A 16,810-nucleotide genomic window follows, 5' to 3' on the forward strand; every position below is an offset into this window, starting at 1 on the left:
GTGACCAATAGAAAGCGATCATGAAAATAATTTACAATATCATACAATTTCTGCGTAAGGCAATTGTATGCTAGTATACTATATACTATATAGTGGGCCTTGGGCATATTTAGAATCTCGGCTATTTTGAAGTTGGGCCTTGGCATATTTAGATTTTGGGCTATTTAAGGGTATGTGTTTTGTTACTCCTTATTTAGCATTGTTGATTGATTGATTGATTGATTATAAAATACTAGTATGATAAATTGAAAGAACATGATTAAAATGCAAAAAAAAAAAAAAAAAAAAAAAGAAAACGAAAAGAGGATTTTTGTATAATCATGCAAAAATGTATAAATTGGGGGCAAACAAACAAATACTTAATGGTTTTCGTGTCAATATTTTTAAATATATGTATTATATATTAGAGGATAGTTAAATAATCAAATCAATTACTCCTATTTTATCTAAAGAGGTATATGTAAATCCTAGATTTGAAATATTGTATATCGATCATGGTGGCTATCTCATTAACTAGTAATGAATATTACACCTAAGCCTGTTTTACATTAAATATTTTTCTCTTTTTTTCAAAATAAGTTATGCACACTATATATATTTCAGTTATTCATAAATAATATTGTTATGTAATTGATATAAGTTTGATTTTTCCCAGTTTTTGTGTATTGCATGATTATTATTTCCATCATAATAAATTTGAGGTATATTTGCACTTAACTTGTGCATGCGCCATTACACAATTTGCATTCTGAACACATACTTTTGTATCAATTACTACAGAATAAGTTTGCATCAAAGACAAATTCACATTATTATTAATTTAAATTACATCGGTTATATATATATACAGTATACTACAATATTTCCTATAATCACGCCATTAATCATTTTTTTTCATAAGGTAAGTTTCTTTTTCCCTAATTTTCGGTCAGCATGATATTAGTTCCTTGCATCACGAATATATATATTTCGCATCACAACATCTAAATTATGCATCACAAGGAGATGCAAACTGTTTGCATAAAAAAACTTGCATATTATAAAGAAAAGTAGTACTCATATATTGTACTCAGAAAAATACGGCCACTCTGATACTCGCTTCGAAAACACAGTCATCTCTGAATCATATTCGAAATAGTGTCAAATGAGAAAGAAAACAAACTAGGGTTTCGGTTTCGGGATGCAATTGAAAGCTAATGGAATGAGAACGTCTTACGTCATATTTAATTCCCTAAAAATCGCAAAGTTGACTTAATTAGTAGTATTTGTGTTTTGTCCAATTTATTTTATATTGAATACAATTGAATGCTAATGGAATGATGCAACTCGTGTTTAAACAATTCCAACCGTCCAGATCAAAATCTAATCAACCCCTATGCATACTCATAACTTAAAAGCTCCAAAAGATTACATAAAACGGAAAGCCACGAAAATAAATAGGGCTACTTTCTCATCAGAAACCAGTTGAATTAGAGCTATAGTTTTTCTTGATTTGATTCAAGTTTAAATCTCGTTAGAAGCCTCTTCAACTAGGGTTACGGTTTTTCTGGATCTTGATTTCAAGTTTAATCTCTTCTGAATTCTCTCGTTGAATTAGGGTTACGTTTTTTCTTTATATTGATATTGATTTGAGTTTAATCTTGTTGAATATATAGAGATATATGTCGGATCAGAAACGGCCACGTATCGCCCCCAGCAATGATACAGTCCATCACTATGGCCCTAACTACTTTAAATTGCATAGGTTTGTTTGTTCAAGTGTAGTTTCATACCCTACTTTGCTTCTTTCTATCTTTCTGAACATTTATTTCCACAGTTTACCTGTACCCAGACCTGGCCAAGTTCTAGGCCTCGTGGGAAATAATGGCATTGGGAAATCTACTGCAATTAAAATTTTGTCTGGGAAGCTCAAACCTAACTTGGGACGTTATAATGTACTTACCCTTCCTTCTTCTATACAGGGATCCTTCCTTCCTCAACATGCTCCTTCAATTTTCTTTTACAGAATCCACCTGATTGGCAAGAAATTTTGGATCATTTTAAAGGAACTGAGCTGCATAGTTACTTCACCCGTGTTGTTGAAGATTAATTTAAGGTGTAGCTTCTTAATTTTTACTCATTCTTGCAATTCTTATAATTTTCAATGTTGGTGAACCACCAAGTTCCATGTCTTTGATATCTCATTGCTTCAAAATAACGATTAAAAGATCATATTTGCGATGCCTTTATTCTCAGGTAAACTTCAAGGTCCAGGGTGTCGATAACGTCCCTAAAGTTGTTCAAAGCAACGTTGGGCAAGTTCTTTCTTCAGTAGATGTGGGATATATGAAACAAGAACTTGCTGCTGACCTTGATTTGATTCAGCTTATGGACCGTAATGTGGGAGATTTATCTGGTGGAGAGCTTCAGAGGTTTACAATAGCTTATAATGCTCTACGGGAGGCAGAAATCTATATATTTGATGAGCCATCAACTTATCTGGATGTTAAACAAAGACTAAAAGTTGCTCAAATTGTCAAATCCTTGCTTCGACCTGATAAGTCAGTGATGTTCATTTTTATTGTTAACTAAATTTTTACACGGTTATTTATTACCTATTATCATCTTTGTTTTCAGCTATGTGATTGTGGTAGAGCATGATCTTAGTCTGCTTGATTATTTATCGGACCAGATATGCTGCTTTTATGGGAGACGTGGTGTATATGGGCTTGTTACTCTTCCATTTTCTGTCAGAGAAGGAATTAATGTTTTCCTGACTGGATTTGTGTCAACTGAAAATCAGTTTAGAGATGAACCTCTTAAGGTAAGTCATAATGTATTGCTAGTATTTGCATATTTGGGCAACTGAGATAAAATGTAGCTCTCCTTGCAGCTAGTTGCAGATACTCCACAAGAAAGTGCTCAAACATGTGCAAGACACAAGTATCCAAGCATGACTAAGACTGATGGAAACTTCAGGCTCAAGGTCGTGGAGGGTGAATACACTGATTCTGAAATTATTGCGCTACTTGGCGAAAATGGGACAGGAAAGACAACCTTCCTACAGATGCTGGTACATTTGTTCTATAGTCAGTTCCACTTTTAAAAAACATGTTGATATATGCTGAAACTGCTGTCTTTCTCAATGTAAGGCTGGTCTTTCGAAGCCTGATTCGGTAGAAGGATCTGATGTGGAAATTCCCAAGTTCAATGTCTCTTACAAGGAACAGAATGTCTTTAAAGCATATGATTGTACTGTGAGAGCGAGGTTGAATTGGCATATTCGTGATCTGTTCAGGTGTCCTCATTTTGTATCCGATGTGTTCAAGTCTCTGTTGCTTGAAAATATTCTGGATAAAGAGTATGTGGATCTTTCTGGTGGGGAATTACAGAAGGTTGTTCTCACTCTTTGTCTTGGAAAGGTGAGGTACTTGTTATCCTTATTCATGTTCTATATTACTTCAAGACCTATATTTGTTCATTATCATCAATTTATATGTTCTGTTTTTTTGGCACCTGGCTTCAACTTTTCTTTTTTCTCATGCTTATTGTGCATTGCGCATATGTTGTTCGTTGGATGAATAAATAATGGTAAAATGGTAGGACACATTCATAATTTGTTGGTTTCCCTTCAAATATATTCAGTGTTAAAATTTTTTGGTGTTTTGCATATCATTTACATTTAATTTCTTTTGGTATGGGTGTAGCCAGCTGATGTGTATTTGATAGATGAACCAAGCACATATCTAGACTCGGAGCAGCGTATTGTTGTTTCAAAGGCCATAAAGAATTTCATGCGTCATACTAAGAAGACTGCATTTGTTGTGGAGCATGATTTCACCATGGCAACATACCTTGCTGATATGGTGTTCGAGGGGAAGCCATCCATTGATTGCGTTGCCAATCCACCTCAATCACTATTGACTGGAATGAATCTCTTCTTATCTGTAAGCCACATCACATCTATAATTTTTGAAAAAAATTCTTCCATAATGGTATGGTTAATCAGTAGTAAGCCATATTTCTTGATATTGTAGCACCTGGATATGATCACACTCAGAAGGGACCCGGCCACAAATTCGCTGCCTAGAATCGTTGACAAAATCGAGTCGATTGAGGATCAGGATCAAAACTCCGCTGTATCGCACTATTATATGGATGACTAACTTGCAGCAATATGCTCCTCATTTTCGCGCACCTGGATGTCAACAAAATGGTGCTGCCTCTGAGGCGTGTATGTTTGGTTGAAGGGTTTGTAGTTAATATTCGAATGATTGATGTCAACTGAGTGTTGCTGCCTTTGTGATGTGCATGTTTGGTTGAATGATTTAGTAGCTTATAAATGACATGATGATAAAAATGAGAGTTTATTCTAAGAGCATCCACAGTTGGGGAGCCGCGGCTCTCGGCCCGGGCTTGGGCAGCCCGCGGCCCCCCACTACTGAGGCGAGCCATGCCCGCGGCTCGGGAGGGTGGACGAGAGAGAGTCGAGCGCTCGGCCAGGCCGAGGCTCTTGGGCAGGCGGCTCGGCCCGCCACTGCAAGGGCCGAGGGCCGCGGCCCTGCCCACCGAAATTAAATTTTTTTTTTTTTTTTTTTCAAAATTTTTAATATATTCATCCATTCTCCCCCAATTTTTTTACCCCAAACCAAACTCTACACTTTCCACTTGATTTCAATTTAAGATTCAAAACATGGATTCCGACGATGAAAATTTTCAGCGCTTGGTCGATGAGGAGTTCGAAGAACTCGTTGCAGCGGTGCAAGATGAAGCCGACGAGGAGGAGGCGGCTTTGGCGGCGGCGGCGGCCATCCCTCGGCCAAGATACCGTCGCCGGTTTATCAACCGTGACCATGTCGGAGCCGACCAGCGGTTGATGGAAGACTACTTCGGCGACAACCCCCGTTATCCGCCGGAGATTTTTCGTCAGCGATTCAGAATGTCGCAACGACTCTTCAACCACATTGCGGATTGTTTGTCTCAGCGATACAGGTGCTTCACCTTGCGGAGTGATGCCACCGGTCGACCCGGATTGTCGACATATCAGCTTGCCTATGCCGGGCCTGCTGACATGTTCGACGAATATCTACAGATGGGCGAAACGACTGCCCTCAAGACGCTGAGGCAGTTTTGCAAGGGTATCAAAGAACTCTTCAAAGGGGAGTACCTACGAAAACCGACGGCCGAGGAATGCCAGAGACTGATAAATACGCACGGGACAGTGCATCATTTTCCGGGCATGATGGGCAGCATCGATTGCATGCACTGGGAGTGGAAGAACTGCCCGGTGGCTTGGAAGGGGCAGTTCACTTCTGGTTTCAAAGGGCGACATCCCACGATGATTCTTGAAGCCGTTGCTGACTACCGCTTGCGAATCTGGCATGCGTATTTTGGTGTCGCTGGGTCGAACAACGACATCAACGTTCTACAATCATCGCATCTCTTCAATGACGAGTCCCGGGGTGAGGGTCCGCAGATCAGCTTCGTGGCCAATGGCACGCAGTACAACAGGGCATACTATTTGGCCGATGGAATATACCCATGCTGGCCCGTGTTTGTCAAGACGATCCGACAACCTGTTGGGCCGAAGCAGACCTATTTTGCAAAAAAACAAGAGGGTGCTAGGAAGGATGTTGAGCGGGCTTTCGGAGTCCTCCAATCGCGATGGGTCATTTTACGGTGTCCGGTTCGACAATGGCACGAAGATGATGTCGCGGACATCATGACTGCGTGTATCATACTGCACAATATGATAATAGAAGACGAAGACTTTAGTGCAGAGCGTTGGGCACCGGAAGATGGTGCTAGCACAAGTCACGGTATTGCAACCCCTCCTCTGCAGATGGGTGTACCACGCAGTAATGAATACTTAATTCAGCGCTTCACCAATATGCAGAGTGAAATATCACATTCAACACTGCAGGCTGATTTGGTTGAAGAGGTCTGGAACCGTAGAGGAGAGGGCGCAGCGTGATAGGGGTTCTCTTTATTGTTCGCGTTGTATCGAAAATTTTCGTTGTGTAATTTTCCCTTTTATTATAATACAACGAAAAGTTTGTTATAGTTTTGTTTAGTTTAATTATTTCTATGATTATATGCAAATAATTTTTATTCTAGCTAAATTAAAATATATCAAAAAAGTTAAGAAAATAATTTTAATTGGTAGTCCGGAGGGCCACCATTGTGGTGGCCAAGTTTTGAGGGCAAGGGCCAAGTTTGTTGGGCATGCCCAAGAAATGGTGGCTTGGGCATGCCCAAAAGGGCCACCATTGTGGATGCCCTAATGGATTCCTTCTCTCCAATTACTCACAAATCTCTCGTAAGTCATAAACAGGCATTGCTATTTCCCTATGCATTTAAGCTTAATCTTTTATTATTCCTTAAGCTAGCTACAAAATGGTATTTAAAATGCACAATAGCTCTCAGAAATCAAGACAAAGGAAAAAAGAAGCAAACAAGACCGCAATTCTGGTCCCTTATACTCCGTACTTTGATCTGTTTTAGACTCACTTTTACAAAGAATGGGAATAGAAATGAAGAAAAAGAAGTAGTTTACTATCTTTTTACTTTATCGATTAAGCTTGTTTGAATTTTTACTTTTTCTTTCATAATAATATTGTGATTTCTTTTTCACCATTTTGTACGAGTATAAAATACGTATTTTATATTTTAATTACTACATTTTCTCTAGCATGTGATACTAATATAAGAAAATAAAATTTGCAGGTATTAGTGTATCTTTAAACTTAAGTTTGTAAATTCAAAAATTACGGTTTAATATCCAAGACTATATTCTTCACTATTTGTTGCCTCTTTAACAAATATAGTTTGATATTCATATTAGTTAGAAAATATAAAAAATAGAAAACTAAATTATAAGCTCAGCCATTTTCTTAAAAAATAAAGTAAAAAGAAAGTTAAATTAATATTGTGTAATAATAGAGTTTGGTCATTTTGTGACAAGTGAACATATAGTCACTATACAACGATAATAAACAGGAATACTTCTGTAATAAGAATAAATAGAAGTGAAAGAAAAATAAAAAGAAACAGATATTATCAGAGGAGTAGAAATTAAAGTATTATTCTTATTCTCAAAGAGTGTCCCTTTGTCACTACTATTTTTTATTAGTGAATTAGGAGATGTTGTCGCATGTTGAGTGAAATAAAGAACAAAACAAAAAGGAAAAACAATCCTTGGTTTTTTATTCTCCCTAGCGCCGCCCTCCCTGTCTCTCCTACTTCTTCCTATGCCACGTGTGCACAATCAGACAATATATACACGCAAGCAACATCGGTGAATGCATCTTGTGGCAGAATAATATGGATCCAGTTGAATCAGGGTTTACGGTTTTTTGTTAAAATTGATTCGAGTTTAAATCGTGTTGAATTGAGAGAGATGTCGGATCGGAAACGGCCGCGACTTGGCTTCGGCGATACAGTCCATTGCTATGGCCCTAACTCCTTTAAATTGCTATGGTTTGTTCGTTGAAGCGCAATTTCATTGGCAACTCACTCACTTTCTAATTTATCCAACATTTTCACAGTTTACCTGTACCTAAACGTGGCCAAGTTATGGGCCTCGTGGGAAGTAATGGCATTGGGAAATCTACTGCACTTCAAATTTTGTCTGGCTTGTTGAAACCTAATTTGGGACGCTTTGAAGTAACTTCTTTTCCTATTCAAAATTGCCTAAAATGTTCCTTCACATTTTCATCCTCTCTATATTTTTTGGCAGAATCCTCCCGACTGGCAAGAAATTTTGGATCATTTTAAAGGAACTAAGATGAAAAATTACTTCACCCGTATTGTTGTGGATAATCTAAAGGTGCTAGCTCATGTTTCTTTCATAATTTTGCTTCTTAATTCTTATCATTATATTTTGTCTTGATTTCAGCTATAGATTGCATGGCTTTGATATCACATTCCTTCAATATAACTATTATACAAGCAATACATATTGCTGAGGTTCTTCTGACTGTTGGATGTTTAGATCATGCCAACTTCTATAGTTGAGTTTAATATCATATTCAAGTTTAACATCTCTAAATTCTTTTTATTGGTGTTAAAAGATTTGGTGTAGATATCATAAGCTTGTACTGTTTGAAATTATATATTCATCTACTATACGTAATTTATAAATGCGATAATAGCCCGACCACCTGCTACTTAATTAATCTGTCCTATTCTATTTTTCTGTCAACAATTGTTCATGTTACATCTCTTTGTGATGCATTTATTCTCAGGTAATCACTAAGCCTCAGTGCCTCAACAATCTCCTTAGAGATTATTATATAGCCACCGTTGGGGAAATTCTATCTCAGGCAGATGCGAGAGATATGAAGCAACAACTTGCGGTTGACCTTGGATTGATTCATATTATGGACCGTAAGTTGGGAATTTTATCTACTGGAGAACTTCAGAGGGTTGCAATAGCATATGCTGCTGTACATAATGCAGATATCTATTTATTTGATGAGCCGTCAACTTGTCTTGATATTAAACAAAGATTAAAAGCTGCCCAAGTTATCAGATCCTTGGTTCGACCAAATAAGTCAGTGATGTTCATTTTTTCTGTTAACATTCCAAGTACGAAAAATTTACACGTTATTTGTGACTCATCATCTTTGTTTTCAGCTATGTGATTGTGGTAGAGCATGACCTTGTTATGCTTGAATATTTGTCGGACTTCATATGCTGCTGTTTTGGGAAACCTGGTATAAGTGGGGCAGTTACTCTTCCATACTCTTTCAAAGAAGGAATTGATATTTTCCTTGCTGGATTTGTGCCCGGAAAGTATAAGTTTAGACATAAATCTCTTAAATTTAAGGTTAGTCTTATTTAATTGCTGCTAACATGTAATATTTGGGCAACTGAGATGCCAATTCCATAAAAATGTTGCAGGCTGAACTCTGAAGAGATTCAACGTGTAAGTGGTGAGCAAATTGAAACAGGTGCAAGGCACAAGTATCCAAGCGTGACGGTCACTCAGGGAAGAAAATTCAAGCTCAAGGTTATGGAGGGTGAATTCAGTGATTCAGGAATTATTGTGCTGCTCGGAGAAAATGGAACAGGAAAGACAACCTTCCTACGGATACTGGTACATTTGTAGTATATATAGTTTGTGTAGTTTTAAGAAACATGTTAATTTATGCTGAATCAACGATGTTGTCCTTCCAAATGTTAGGCTGGCATTTTTGAGCCTCGTACAGTAGAATGTGATGTGGAAATTCCCAAGTTCAATGTCTCTTTCAAGCGACAGAATGTCGGTATTGTTTCTGAGCATACTGTGAGAAGGTTTTTCCTTTCAAACATTCGTGACTCATACAAGGATCCTCAGTTTGTACGTGATGTGATGAAGCCTCTGTTATATAAAAACTTTATTGATAAAAAGCTTCCGAATCTCTGTCTTGAAGAATTTCAGAGGGTTTCACTCATTGTTTGTCTTGGAAAGGTGAGGTCTCTAGTGAATATTCTGTGTGATCTGTGCTATTCTGCTTATCATTTACACTTGATTTGTTTTGTTGTGGGGTGCAGCCAGCTGATATATATTTGATAGATGAACCAAGCACATATCTAGACTTGGAGCAGAGCATCATTGTTTCGAAAATCATAAAGAAATTCATACATCGAGTGAAGAAGACTGCACTTGTTGTGGAGCATGATTTCACCATGGCAACATACCTTGCTGATAGGGTGATGGTGTTTGAGGGGAATCCGTCCGTTGATTGCGTTGCCAATCCACCTCAATCAGTATTGACTGGAATGAACCGCTTCTTATCTGTAAGCCACATCACATCTATGATTTTTGAAAAATTCTTCCATAATTGTATGGTTAATCAGTACTACTAATTAAGCCATTTTTTTTATGTTGTAGCACCTGGATATGATCACACTCAGAAAGGACCCCACAAATTTTCTGCCTAGAATCGTCAACAGATTTGAGTCGATCGAGGATCGGGATCGGGAGTCTCACTATTATATGGATGACTAACTTTGCAGCAATATGCTTCCTGGTTACCACATTTTGGAGCACCTGGATGTCAACAGAATGGTGCTATGCATGTTTAGTTGATGGTTTGTAGTTAATATTTGAATGCTTTTGAGTTTTGAGCACCTTGATGTCAACAGAGTGGTGTATAAGTCATACTATTTCTTTATCTTTAAGTAAACTTAACTATATGCTTATTCAGACTTTATTAAATAAAATTTTAAAAACACAGAATATGTGAAAAATCCTTGAAAAAAATTAACTTAAAAATATAAATAAATAAAAAATAATTTTTTGTTGAATAAAATCAATACTAATAAAATAATTTACTTATGAGCAATAAAGAAAATAGAAAAAAAGAAGATTTGTAAAAAGTAATGAAATTTTGAAAAGTTGGAATTTGGCATGTTTGATCCCAAGTATTATTTGGTCATAAAAGATTGCATACGATGCATGTTTTTTTCAGAAGAATAAAATTACTACTACTAATGTAACAAATTAATGAAATCTAAGAGGGTAATTAACGTGTTATGTTGTGTAGCCAATTAAAATAATAAACAAAAGAACCAACTGTTTTTATTAAAATACAAACAAAACAATCCTTTATATGCATCTATCTTGTGGCAGAATACCGTTGAATTAGGGTTAGGGTTTTTGTTGATATTGGTTTGAGTTTAAATCTTGTTGAATAGAGAGAGATGTCGGATCCGAAACGGCGGCGTATCGCCAAAGCCAATGATACAATTCATCGCTATGACCCTAACTCCTTTAAATTGCTAAGGTTTGTTTGTTGAAGCGCAGTTTCATAGGCATAGGCAACTTGCTTGCTTTCTAATTAACTTAGTCCAACATTTTCACACTTTACCTGTACCTAAACCTGGCCAAGTTATGGGCCTCATGGGAAGTAATGGCATTGGATAATCTACTGCACTTCAACTTTTGTCTGGATTGTTAAAACCTAACTTGGGACGCTTTGATGGAACTTTCTTTACCTATTCAAATTTTCAACCTAAAATGTTCCTTGATATTTACATTTTTTTCGGCAGAATCCTCCCGATTGGCAAGAAATTTTGGATCATTTTAAAGGAACTGAGCTGCAAAATTACTTCGCCCGTATTGTTGTAGATAATTTTAAGGTGGTAGCTCATGTTCTTTCATAATTTTGCTTCTTATTTCTAACTTATTCTTGCATTTCTTATCATTATATTTTGTCTTTTCAGCTATAGATGGCATGGCTTTGATATCACATTCCTTCAATACATATTGCTGAGGTTCTTCTGATTGGTGGATGCTTAACTAGATCATGCCAACTTCTATAGTTGAGTTTAATATCATATTCAAGTTTAGCATCTCTAAATTCTTTTTTTTTGTGTATTAAAAGATTTGGTCTAGAGATCATAACTTGTATTTGAAATTATATTAATTCACCTACAATTGTATCATTAGCTTATCTTAAATATTAAGTTTTTAATCTTCTTTTATTGACAAAATAATGCTGATGGAATTTTTTCTTGCCTTAGTAGGTGATACTATTAAATGCAAATGCAATAATAGCCCGACCACCTGCTACTTAATTAATCTGTCCTATTCTATTTTTTGTCAACAATTGTTATTTTCTGAAAAATTCTTCCATAATTGTATGGTTAATCAGTAGTAATTAAGCCATTTTTTTGATATTGTAGCACCTGGATATCACAATTAGAAGGGACCCCACAAATTTCCTCCCTAGAATTAACAAAGTCGAGTCGACCGAAGATGAGTAGCACAAGTCCTTTGGATCTTACTATTATATGGATGACTAAGTTGCAGCTATATGCTCCCTTGAGTAGTTAATGTTGGAAAGCATGACTAAGTATTGTAGCATGTGTGTTTTGGAGAAGTTATTTTATCGATTCCAAACACTGCACAAGCTTATAAATGACACTGATAATATTGAGAAGTTATTCTAGTGGATTCTATCTCTACACTCACTTGCAAACCTCTCATATACTAGCATTTCTATTTCCCAATGTATTTAAGCTTAATCTTTTATTATTCCTCAAAGATAGACATGAGGATCACTCTTTCATTAACTATGCATATTCAGTTATTTGTTTCCTATAACTTAAAACCAATATATTCATGATGAGTAATTTTCGATCAATATATTTCTTAATACAAGTGCAATAAAGCTCCAACAAAATAGCTTGCCATATTATAATTTGAAATGAAGTAGTTCATGCATACTCAAAACGCAAAAGATTACATAAAACGGAAAGCCACGAAAAGAAATTAAAACTCCTCCTTAGAAACAGATGAGAAGTTCTCTTATTTTCAATCACACGCAAAAGCATCAAAACACCATATATCCTTGACAGACTGCTACACTCATACGTTGTAGTAGTAAACAGTCACTAATTTAAAATTTTAGGTAACACTTAACAGTGTTTGGTGCAGTAGCAGCGGCGGCGGATGCCCCGGCAGTGGCCGCCGTGGAAACCCTCTGTCTGGCACACCGCCGCACAATTGGCTTTTCTCACGCAGATTCCCTTGAATCGGTGGCTCTTCGACTCGCACGTCCTTGCCTCAGCCACCATTCCTATTATTTCAATTTTTGTAAATAGTACAAAATTAACTATAGTTAGAATAACCACAAAATAAATTTGTTAAAGTAGAATGAATAGAAATGTACCAGTGGAGAACAGAAGCATCATCACTAGAAGAGCAGTAGCAAACAACCTCAAAAAGCTGCTCATTTTCTCACAGATGTATGTGTTTGATATGTGCAAGAAAGAGCAGGTAGTGATGTCTATATATAGGATATAGCCCAATATTATTGCTAAACTAACTAAAGCTCATAGTTTTGATTGTGTATTTTGTACTTTCGACAAGTTCATACTACGTGTCATTGGATATCATTTTTAAAAATTCAATAGGGATTGAAAAGAAAAAGAAAGGTGTAGATATATAAAAAATGAGTCATGACTACTCATAACCACGAGCATTTTTCTCACTTTGTTTGCTTAACACAGCTATGAGACTCACTTTAATTTTTTTTTAATATATTTGCAATTAGGTGTATTTGGCCAAATTTACTTTCTTTAGCAAAGTATGAAATATTTGTGGCTCCCCACTTACATGCACATTTAATTAGCTTTTTATTTCTTCTTTTTCTTGGTTCCACTTTTGGCTTTAAGCAATGTCTAGCAGGTTCTACATGGTAAATTTGAAAATCAATATATTTTTTTGCCAAATCCCACTTTTTAGTCATGCATGATTTAATGTTGCAGGTAGTGGTCAATTTATCTTTACTGAACATTTCCAAGCTAAAAAAGATACAGGTAAAATATCACCTTTTATTACTTTTACTTTTTTGTAAGATGAAAGAAAATATATTAAGACGAATATGAACACCTGGAAGTGGAAGGCCAAACATCATTAGGTGGTTCAGTCCACAACAATGGACAATAATGATTACTAAATATATTTAGAATGCTACTACATATTACCATAAATATAAATATATAAATTAATGAATGTTTTAGCATAGGCGCATAGGGGTTTTAAAAAGCGCTAAAGCAAAGGAAAACAAGCACCATATGTTCACATTGCGATTTGGGTATATATATTCTTTAATTTGTACCTTTCGGCATGGTTTATATATCTTCTTTCGTTTTAGTTATGAGTCTTATTTTTCAATTCAATAATGATATGTTGTTTAGTTTCTATTAATACATGAATTTCTGAAATATTTCGTAAAGTGCTTAAGATCATTAAAAACTAAAAATTAAATAAAGTAGTAACATATTATCGTCTAGTATCTTATACAATTCCGTAAAGAAGCGGCAACAAATTTACAACTATATAAGTAGGTGAACCTTTAAAAAAGTTAGATAAACTAGATAAATACACATTTCTCAGGCAAGCATGCCTGAGAAATTTATATTATAATCAAACCACCATCACATCTCCTTTGTCTACATCTACCTTTTTTTTTTTTTACTATTTCTTCATTCGTGTAGAAGTAAAGTAAAAAAAAACAATGTTTTGAAGTTGATATATATATGGTTTAATTGTGTGTAAAAAAAAGTAAGGAAAAGGATATTAATCAATGTTTTCTCAAACGCTACAATATATTTAGTTTCAATCATATGTTCTTGATAAGAATTTCACTTCTAATTCCAAAATGGGGTTGATTTTCTCTTAGAACACCATTTATACATTTACTTTTTCATTTTTGCATTTTTTTTTCAGTCTTTGCAATTAACATACGTACTTTCTTAAAAATATATTTCCGGTTCTAATAATCCATTTGGGCCGACTAGTTGGTACAGTATGTCTTGCTGGGCCGAATTAATTAGATAGATTTTATCCACTGTAAATAGTTTATCAAGTAACCGAATGTATGGAGTTATATTTAAAGTTAATTTTGATTCTGCAATCTCGACATTTGTAAATTTTGGACCCCTATAATTTAGTAGAATCACTTAAATTGTAAAAAAATACACAACCCATACAAGTCGGTTAATAAAAATAATTAGTAAAAAGAAGCCCATACTCCACATTCATATTAGGAATTAGGATTGCTGGGGGTCCAAGCGACAATAATGGGCCGGCAAAAGCTGTTAGCTACAACCTGGTCTCACTTTTTTAATTTATTTTTTTCTGTAGTATTTTAAATGAACTTGGTTTAAGTTTTTATTCTGCTCAACCTTCTTTATGCCTAAATTCTAGTAATAAATAAAAACAAACAACATACAACCATATTATTCATGCAACTGACTTCGAATTTAACAGTATTAAGAAGACAAATTCCTCAAATGGCAACAAAAGTACCGTTGTTAAAATAATCCATCAGACAGGCAAAATATGCACTTCAACAACGTGACTGGGAAATACATCGAATTACTATACTCCCTCCGTCCCGGAGTATTAGACTCACTTCTTTTGGGCACATGATTTAAGGAAGTGATATTTAAATAGTTAAAGTGGATAGAGTAAAGTATGAGAGAGGGAAAAAGTAGGGGAGAGAAGAGAGAAAAAAGTAGGTGGAGAATAAAATAAGATAGATGTTTTTTGCTAAAAAATGAAATGAGTCTAATATGTTGGGACATCCCAAAAAGGAAAGTTGGTCTAATACCTTGGGACGGAGGGAGTACAATATAAAAGTTTTCAACTAGTAATAGTATAAAATATGATCTTGTATTTCAATTTTATGATTGCAGATTCCTTGTGGCAATAATTGTGACGTGGCCCGTCAGAAAAAGCTCTGCTAATTCACTCAAAAGATAATACTATTGCTATTATTAATATTGCACATAATGACTCTACACGTGGTCCTTTCTAAAGATTTGCTTTGAAAAAAGATAAAAGCTATACTATACTGTATCATTCTACTACAATAGAATTAATACTACTATATTAGAATAAAATTACAAAAAATTGTTACAGATTAAATCATGTAAATTAGGAGGATAGTTCAGTAAAACAATAAACAATTAAGCATAGTCATAATAATGAATCGTGGACAGGTGTGTGCCTTAAAATATCTATTTACAATCCGCGTTAGAGCATCTCCAAGGGGGAAAGGTATATTGAGAAGGTATATTTCTCATTTACCTCCTCAAAAAGGTTATTATACCTTCTTAAAAAGTAATGGACTCCAAGGAAAGAAGGTAAATTCAAAAAGCAAATAAAATAACTAACTTTATACCTTTTCTATCAAGAAGAGGTAAAGATACCTCCTCAAAATAAAAGAAGGTATAATACCTCCTCAAATACCCTTTCCCTTGGAGCATGAAATTTTATGAAGAAGAGGTAAAAATGGTAGTTATTTCTCTTTACCTCTCCATTTACCCTCTCCCTTGGAGTTGCTCTTAGACATTATAAAGTGGAATGATAAACTTATTCAAAAAGTCAACGAATTAGTCGTCAGCTCAAAAATTGTGTTGTTCGGACTAAGTTGAATTTAATCATTTTCTTTAATAATTTATTATCCATCACCTAACTAGTTTCTTTGTTGTGTTTCATAATAAATTTCCATTCATTATTTTGTACACCTATATAACTGAAAAGGACGGCTGCACTTGTCGAATTATCTTCAAAATTAATGTGAATTACGATGGTCTAGAGTCAAAAGGAGTGTTCCAATATCTAATATTATTAACGATCTCTCACTCTCTAATCAAATTGATTTCTACTTATAATACCCTGCATAATACTCCTTTTATCCCCGCTTAATTGTCACTCTTTTCCATTTCAGTCTATCCCTCAATAATCGTAACATTTTATTTTATCATAAATAGTTAGTAGGTCTCAAATTCCACTAACTCACTTTACTCATATTTTATTATAAACCAATATAAAAAAGTGGGTCCACATTCCATTAATTTTTTCAACCAAATTTTCTTTATATTTTTTAAAACCCATGTCCAATCAAAGACTGACAATTAATCGGGACCGGAGGAATAGTACATAGTATAAGTGAAATTCTCAAAAACACTATACTCTTCCTCTAGTGGAAGTGAAATTCTCGAAAAACACTATACTCTTCCTCCAATTCCACTGGCTCCAAATCAATAGGTTGTTTCACATTTGTGGTTTCTCACCGTGACACATACACAAATAAATAATAATTGTAGTAGTAGATGATTTTTTCATTGACTTGCATGATAGTGATTGAAAATAAATATATTATTCTTTTATTTTATATAAAACCGATAAGTAATAAATAGGGAGTACTATAATTTTCTAAAACAAACTTATATGGATCAGCCATGTTCGTGGAAAATATTTAGAATTTTGGTCAATGACTTCGTAACACATATTATTCAGCCACCAAAGGATTCTGGGTTTAATTTA

At 35.0% G+C, this 16,810-nt stretch overlaps 4 protein-coding genes across 4 annotated transcripts; 3 read left to right on the forward strand and 1 right to left on the reverse strand.

Moving 5' to 3' along the window:
* Window positions 1-1,431: 1,431 nt before the first annotated feature.
* On the forward strand, window positions 1,432-4,283 carry LOC125211233 (ABC transporter E family member 2-like). Its single transcript, XM_089069364.1, has 7 exons — window positions 1,432-2,095; window positions 2,236-2,540; window positions 2,617-2,803; window positions 2,873-3,052; window positions 3,132-3,401; window positions 3,687-3,926; window positions 4,017-4,283. The coding sequence occupies exons 2-7, from the start codon at window positions 2,326-2,328 to the stop codon at window positions 4,143-4,145; spliced, it is 1,221 nt and encodes a 406-aa protein (XP_088925490.1). The 5' UTR covers window positions 1,432-2,095; window positions 2,236-2,325; the 3' UTR covers window positions 4,146-4,283.
* A 389-nt stretch (window positions 4,284-4,672) lies between these two features.
* Window positions 4,673-5,953, forward strand: LOC125210333 (uncharacterized). Its single transcript, XM_089066694.1, has 2 exons — window positions 4,673-5,200; window positions 5,456-5,953. The coding sequence occupies exons 1-2, from the start codon at window positions 4,673-4,675 to the stop codon at window positions 5,951-5,953; spliced, it is 1,026 nt and encodes a 341-aa protein (XP_088922820.1).
* A 1,264-nt stretch (window positions 5,954-7,217) lies between these two features.
* Window positions 7,218-10,167, forward strand: LOC125211245 (ABC transporter E family member 2-like). The gene is made up of 9 exons (XM_048110972.2): window positions 7,218-7,458; window positions 7,527-7,644; window positions 7,718-7,807; window positions 8,226-8,533; window positions 8,617-8,813; window positions 8,898-9,079; window positions 9,167-9,433; window positions 9,517-9,762; window positions 9,857-10,167. Exons 1-9 carry the CDS (start codon window positions 7,379-7,381, stop codon window positions 9,971-9,973), a joined length of 1,605 nt encoding a protein of 534 aa, XP_047966929.1. The 5' UTR covers window positions 7,218-7,378; the 3' UTR covers window positions 9,974-10,167.
* Window positions 10,168-12,136: 1,969 nt separating this feature from the next.
* Window positions 12,137-12,800, reverse strand: LOC125211244 (defensin J1-2-like). The gene is made up of 2 exons (XM_048110971.2): window positions 12,642-12,800; window positions 12,137-12,548 (listed from the first exon to the last, which is right to left on the reverse strand). The coding sequence occupies exons 1-2, from the start codon at window positions 12,703-12,705 to the stop codon at window positions 12,388-12,390; spliced, it is 225 nt and encodes a 74-aa protein (XP_047966928.1). The 5' UTR covers window positions 12,706-12,800; the 3' UTR covers window positions 12,137-12,387.
* Window positions 12,801-16,810: the final 4,010 nt, after the last annotated feature.

The sequence above is a fragment of the Salvia hispanica genome, chromosome 3, assembly GCF_029641045.1.
Source record: "Salvia hispanica isolate PSC_SH4W2 chromosome 3, Shi_PSC_v1, whole genome shotgun sequence".
Classification (NCBI taxonomy): Eukaryota; Viridiplantae; Streptophyta; class Magnoliopsida; order Lamiales; family Lamiaceae; genus Salvia; species Salvia hispanica.

What these genes read in the sequence shown, in the direction of transcription:
- LOC125210333 (XM_089066694.1), top strand. Translation starts at nt 4,673, where the DNA reads ATGGATTCCGACGATGAAAATTTTCAGCGCTTGGTCGATGAGGAGTTC. An exon ending in TGATAAATACGCACGGGACA is followed by an intron (nt 5,201 to 5,455) that starts GTGCATCATTTT and finishes GAGGGTCCGCAG; the next exon opens with ATCAGCTTCGTGGCCAATGG.
- LOC125211244 (XM_048110971.2), bottom strand. Translation starts at nt 12,705, where the DNA reads ATGAGCAGCTTTTTGAGGTTGTTTGCTACTGCTCTTCTAGTGATGATG. An exon ending in GATGCTTCTGTTCTCCACTG is followed by an intron (nt 12,549 to 12,641) that starts GTACATTTCTAT and finishes TTGAAATAATAG; the next exon opens with GAATGGTGGCTGAGGCAAGG.
- LOC125211245 (XM_048110972.2), top strand. Translation starts at nt 7,379, where the DNA reads ATGTCGGATCGGAAACGGCCGCGACTTGGCTTCGGCGATACAGTCCAT. An exon ending in AACTCCTTTAAATTGCTATG is followed by an intron (nt 7,459 to 7,526) that starts GTTTGTTCGTTG and finishes ACATTTTCACAG; the next exon opens with TTTACCTGTACCTAAACGTG. An exon ending in TCATTGTTTGTCTTGGAAAG is followed by an intron (nt 9,434 to 9,516) that starts GTGAGGTCTCTA and finishes TGTGGGGTGCAG; the next exon opens with CCAGCTGATATATATTTGAT.
- LOC125211233 (XM_089069364.1), top strand. Translation starts at nt 2,326, where the DNA reads ATGAAACAAGAACTTGCTGCTGACCTTGATTTGATTCAGCTTATGGAC. An exon ending in TCACTCTTTGTCTTGGAAAG is followed by an intron (nt 3,402 to 3,686) that starts GTGAGGTACTTG and finishes GTATGGGTGTAG; the next exon opens with CCAGCTGATGTGTATTTGAT. An exon ending in GAATGAATCTCTTCTTATCT is followed by an intron (nt 3,927 to 4,016) that starts GTAAGCCACATC and finishes TTGATATTGTAG; the next exon opens with CACCTGGATATGATCACACT.